This window comes from Microtus ochrogaster, unplaced genomic scaffold, assembly GCF_000317375.1.
Source record: "Microtus ochrogaster isolate Prairie Vole_2 unplaced genomic scaffold, MicOch1.0 UNK8, whole genome shotgun sequence".
Classification (NCBI taxonomy): domain Eukaryota; kingdom Metazoa; phylum Chordata; class Mammalia; order Rodentia; family Cricetidae; genus Microtus; species Microtus ochrogaster.
This window is the reverse complement of record NW_004949106.1, coordinates 1,390,104-1,396,330: the sequence shown is the minus strand read 5'-3', so window position 1 is coordinate 1,396,330 and position 6,227 is coordinate 1,390,104. Positions and strand designations below refer to the sequence as shown.

At 48.1% G+C, this 6,227-nt stretch overlaps 1 protein-coding gene across 1 annotated transcript in view; it reads left to right on the top strand.

The window, feature by feature from the left end:
- The first annotated feature begins 2,697 nt into the window (after positions 1-2,697).
- The window catches only part of LOC101990377 (aldehyde oxidase 2-like), a 73,040-nt gene continuing 69,510 nt past the window's right edge, over positions 2,698-6,227 (top strand). Inside the window, 3 exon segments of the mRNA XM_013353456.1 lie at positions 2,698-2,754; positions 4,956-5,010; positions 5,975-6,074. Coding sequence (XP_013208910.1) covers positions 2,698-2,754; positions 4,956-5,010; positions 5,975-6,074 — 212 coding nt within the window.

The window sequence follows — 6,227 nt, the reverse complement described above, 5'->3', positions numbered from 1 at the left end:
GAAGTCTCCATGGCTCCTCTTCCCCATCCTATCTCCTCTATTCTCAGTTCTCAGGGCTCAACACCCATTCACCTTCCAGGGTTACTGCCTCTTCCTCAGGATGTCCCCTCTGTTCCAGCAGCAAACAGTAGAATGGGAGCAACCAAGTAAAGACAGAGGGAAGTCTGTAATCATTGCAGATGTGGGGAAACCTTGTCCGATCATCTAATAATTACTTCACAGGCCCTGGGCATGTGATGGAGAACTGAGCATCACATCCCCAACTTCCTGGAGCTTCTATTCAAGTAGAAAAAGCAAAAAGAAATGGTACCCAGTAACCATGTTAAGAAGCAATGACAAGGCAGGGTGGTGGCGGCACATGCCTTTAATCCCAGCACTCGGGAGGCAGAGGCAGGCGGATCTTTGTGAGTTCAAGGTCAGCCTGGTCTACAAGAGCTAGTTCCAGGACAGGCTCCTAAGCTACAGAAAAACCCTGTCTCAAAAAACCAAAAAAATAAAGAAGACGAAGAAGAAGAAACAATGGGGGAACAAGCCTGGCAGACCACACCTTTAATCCCAGCACTCTGGAGGGAGAGGCAGGTGCATCTCTGTGAGTTCGAGGCCAGCCTAGTCTACAGAGTGAATTCCAGGACAGCCAGGGCTACACAATGAGACTCTGCGTAGAGAAGGAGGAAAAGAAGAACAGCAGAAACAATGAACGCTGCCCGTGAAGCAAGGGTGCTATCAGGTGATCAGGAAACAACGTTCAGTCCTGAGACACAAGAAGGACCCCAGCCATGCCAAACCCCGAGAAAGAAGTTGAGTCCAAGGAAATACCAAGGCCCTAGGGCAGAAAAGAGTTAAGCATCCCCCATAAGCAGGAAAGGGGCCAACAGGGCAAAGAGCGTGAACAAGGGAAGGAGTGGGTTAAGAGACATTCTGAGAGGTGAGCAAGGCCAATCCACAGGCTCTCCATGACAGGTGTATGGACTTTTACTAAATGTAATGGGAAGGCATTGGAAGAGACTAAGTAGAAAAAGGCCTCCTTTAAGGAGAAAGGGGGTGGTGAATGCTTGGGCTGCTTGGGAGGACAAACCCCCACATACACACGCAGAACAAGAGCAATTTCTGAGTACAGAAATAAAGCAGGCTGGGGGCTAAGCACACCTACTGAGTTTGGATCTTATATCCCAGGCCAGGAAGCTATGGGGCTGTTTGAACCGCAGGACATGACCAAATAGGCAGCCTGGAGGTCCTGTCTCTCTAATTCACAGAGATCTCCAACTTCCCCTCCCAAGATCTTAGCTTAATTTGTTCAACAAATTTTAATCTGTGTGACTCACCCACCCACCTACACACACACACACACACATACACACACACACACACACACACATGCATCTATAGTTTACTGGGAAACTTGATGAGCTGGCCTTTAAAACTGTGAAATGTGAGTGCTGACAGCCACATTCAATCTGGAGTGTTTTCTGTGGCTGGAGGGAGTCACATGTGAAGAGATTGAGAAGGAGGAAGTTCTCAGTCAGCTAGGCACAGAGGAGCTTCTGAACTGAAGCCACGTCACACAGTCCATGTTCATCTTTAGCATCGAGGTTTTACTTTAATGATGGTGCTGGGGCTCACGACCTCGTGAAGGGTGTTCTAGAAAAGAGAACACTCCTCAACTCTCCCAAAACCAGACCACAGAAGCAGCGACTTGCTTTACCCACACGCAGCAAGCCTTGGGCGTCACTTTAGCTAACCAATGAAATCAACATAATTTTATAGGTAGATGCACAGTTGGATAGGATTTGTGTAAGCATGGGATCTCCTCATCGTGGGGAATAAGCTCCTCATGGGGGCTTCTTATTACTCAGGACTGAATGCTTCCTGATCCCCTTGTCCTTATGGGTCCTCCAACCTGCTTTTTTTTTCATGGACAGCACTCACTGTTACTGTTACTGTTCCTCTGTTTCCTCCTTTTCCTCTTCTCAACAAAATCTCACTGCATCTTAGCCTTGTCTCAAACCAGGAGGCCTTGGCTCAGTTCTGGGTCACTTCTGAGACACCGAACTGCCAGCCTTGGCTCTGCTAGCCTTGGGACATCTTCAAAGGATGTATTTTTTTTACAGAGTGAACTTGAGCAGAAAGAAGCAGCAGAAAGCACGTAGAGGGGCCAATTGGGGGTGATGGTGACACCTCACACCTTCATCTCAACTTAAGCACAGACTGAATCCAACTGTGCATTTTCCTGTGAGGTATCCTTTACCCGGAAAGAATGAGGAAGAAGCTGGGGAAAGTGGGGCACGGGGGTCTTGGGAGGCCTATTGCTCACTTTCTGAGAAGGGTGGGATACATCCAGGATGGAGGAAGGGTGCCAGGTTGAGGTGGCACCTAGTGGGTTTAAGCTCGGGTGGTTGTGGTTGTCACACCAAGCTCTCAGATTTCAGAGAAAGCAAACAAGAAGGGTTTGAGGCTGCCTCCTGAGCCAGCTTCAAAGCCAGGGTTGGTGGGAGGTGAGGGACTGGATTAGAGGAGGCCACACAAGGCTCTGGACTTTAAAAAGCCTCAAAGCAAAAACTCCCCACCCCCAGTTGCTCCTGCCAGGACTTTGGGCTGCCTACTTCTACTCAGGGAGAAATTCTTTTGGTTCTCTTCTGTAGCTGGCATTGGGAAGTGTTTCTGCCCAGAGCCAGGAGGCCAGACTTACTCACCAGAGTCATGCCTTGCCCATCCCAGAGCTCGGATGAACTGGTGTTCTTTGTGAATGGAAAGAAGGTAAGGGGTGGGTAGAGTGAGCGCTGTTGCTGTGGCTTGCATGGGGGAAACCCCTGGCTCCAGGGGGTGCTGAGGAATCTGGACTGAGACTCCCAGTCCAGGTTTGGGAACCCAACCTGATTTGCCTTTTCTCCTCTGGGCCAACAAGGGTCCTAGCAATGAATGGGGGGAGTGGGGAAAGCAGGATAGCCTTGGGATTCTTTGCCCAGCCCTGATACTGTCAATCAATTCACTGCCCTCTCTTGCATAACTTGACAAATGATTTCACCTCCCTGAGCTCGGAGGCCTCCTGTCTGTCATCTGCTTTACACAGCTATTGTAAAACATGGGAAGAACGAGGGTCAGGACCTGGCATGCTGGGATTTGGAGTCCAGACCAATGCAACTCCCAGGCCAGGGGGCTGGGATGGATGCCAGGGACCACGGCTATGCACCCAACTAAACACTATCATTGGTAGGAAACAGTACAGAAGCCATGGACCCTGTAACATGGTTCGCGGCTCAAACTCCATTTTAAATGGAAATGGATCCATCTTTGTTTTTCTATTTATCACGTCAATTTCTCTAGGACAGCCATTCTCCACCTTCCTAACGGTGCGGTCCTTTAAGACAGTTCTTCATGTTATGGTGACCCCCAACCATAACGTTATTTTCGTTGCTATTTCATAGCTGTAAGTTTAATTCTGTTATGCATCGTAGTGTAAGTATCTGTGTTTTCCGATGATCTGAGGGGATCCCTGTGAAAGGGTCATTTGGCAAACCCTGTGGCAGATAAACTTCAACAAAAGTACTACTCATCAGGGTAGGGGCATTAGGATTTATAAATATTAGTAAAGAATATGAAGATGCGAAAATAATAAGACAGAAAAACATAGACTAGTACTGGGAGGGAGTGCCGGGGGATATTGAAATCGCCTGTGTTTAATTTCCAACTGTTCAAAATACTCTTGACCCCAAAAGGTAGAAGTAAGACAAATAACTGTATTAACGTGTACAAGGAAATGAACAGACCAATTGAAGGTTGCAGGCTGCATTCATAGTTAAGCATTCTGTTGCTAGAACAAAACAAGTCACGCTCACACCCTAGACTAAAACATTCTGTAAGCAAACCATTCCCTGGATGGAATCCAATGTTATCTCCTTCAGGGAACATTCTTTTTTTTAAATATTTATTTATTACGTATACAATATTCTGTCAGTGTGTAAGCCTGCAGGCCAGAAGAGGGCACCAGACCTCATTACAGATGGTTGTGAGCCACCATGTGGTTGCCAGGAATTGAACTCAGGACCTTTGGAAGAGCAGGCAATGTTCTTAACCGCTGAGCCATCCCTCCAGCCCACTTAATTGGATTCTTAGACTTTTGTTTGAGGTAGAAACACATCTACTTCTCTATTCCTGAAACACAAGGTTTATTAGCCACACCTGTTGACAATCTCCTTGAGAGAGCAGAACTCTCTGGTCTACGTCTAGGTGGGACCTTTGTTTGAGGTAGAAACACAATAACTTTGAAGGACTAGAGTTAAGTTCCAACTCTCCTGTCACACAGCAGAGCAGAGAGAGGTGTTCCCATGACATCCCAAGGCAAAAGCAAAGTGACCTAAATGGGAAAAAAAGGAAACAAGAAAGTTTCCAGGTGACTTTCCGTGTGAACTCCCCACTTTCCAAAGGAAGATATGGGGTTAATCTAGACCCATTCTGGGACTTGAGAGGGTCTCAAGGCAGGGAACCAGCAGGCCCCAGAGCCTCCCCAAGATAACAATAACTGTTCCCAGTGACTTCATGCGGCCCCTGAGGTCATCAAATGTGTCCTACGGCTGTCCCAGAGATGGCAGAAATGTCACACCCAGCCTTCCTCCCTGTGGGACAGTTCTAAGCAAACACAATCCAAGTTTAAAACACTTCCAAAGACTCCGTTGGGAGGTTCCATGAGGGCAGAGCAAATGTGGAAAACGCAGAGTGCGTGTCCCAAGATACCGTTACACCGCAGTGAGTGGCTCCTGAGGCCTGCCCCACAGGAAAGTCCATTGCTACACTGGCCGCGTGAGGCTCCTGCCCTGGGAAAGCCCATGAACACCGTTTCCCTTCAGAGCAGGTCTGGTCAGCTACAACCGTCTCCTACATCAAACAGATCAAGCAGATGACCACAGCCGTTCCGCTGAGTCATCCACCCAACCCCATAATCCCTCCTGTTTCCAATGCAGGTGACAGAGAAGAATGTGGACCCCGAAGTCACTCTGCTGGCCTTCCTGAGGAGGAACTGGATCCTTTTGATTGACATCTCAAGCACACCCATGCATGCCTTACAGAGTTTAAGAACTTAGGGCAATATTGCTGCCAGAGGTGACTGGGCTCTACAGAGCCCTTTGGCCCTGGCTTGTTATTTGCTTTTGGTAGTGGCTTAAAGAATATCAGATTAATCGGGCGTGGTTTAGAGGGGAGAAAAGTTTCCCAGCGTTGCTTGTGTGCCATTGAATAGCATGAAATTGAAGCTAACCGATTTGCTTTGGCTCTGCTGTGTCACGGGAGTGTTATGTAATAGAGACTCCAAATTCTCGGGCTGGAGAGATGGTTCAGCTGTTAAAGGCTCACCCATGGCTGTCTCTCCAGCCACTTAAAAAAAAAAAAAGAAAGAAAGAAACCAAATTTTCAGATACGAGGTCTGGAGTCATCACCACTTGCAAACGCAATGCAGCCAGAGGAAGGTTGGGTGCCAACACCTTGCTTATTACAGGACAAAACAAGCAATGTGTTGTTATTAAAGATAGCTCTTCTCAGGGCTGAGGAGATGGTTCAGGGGTTAAGAGCATTGTCTGCTCTTCTAGAGGACCTCAGTTCAATTCCCAGCAACCACATGGTGGCTCACTTTCATCTGTAATGAGATCTGGTGCCCTCTTCTGGCCTGCAGGCATACATGCAGACAGAACACAGTACACATAAGAAATAAATCTTTAAAAAAAAAAATAGTTCTTCTCCCCCCCTTTACATGATTAGAACCAGAAGAAAACATAAGACTACCTCCTCCCTCTCCACAAATGGAAACAAGCCAGAACGGACTAGTATGTCCAGGGCCACACTGCTGAGCCACACTGCTGATCTAATCTAATGGCTTCTCCGACTATGTCTCAACCCACGAGACCTCTCACACTCGGGACACCCTAGGGGGGCAGGTACCTCAGAGGCAAAATTTCCGCTTTGCATCTTTTCTTGACTTCTCCCTCTCCAGTGCGTCTCACAGGAACCAAGTACGCCTGCGGCACAGGAGGCTGTGGCGCTTGCACCGTGATGGTGTCCAGGCACGACCCAGTATCCAGGAAGACAAGGTAGCTCCCCAGGTCCAGAAGCCAGAAGAGGGATCTGTCTCTGTCTGGCTTCTGATCTATCCTGTAACTATCAAAGGCCAGATCCTCAGGGTCTCCCCTTCTTAGATCCCGACAAAAATCCCCACAAATGTCGTGAGCCCTCTGCTGTGATAA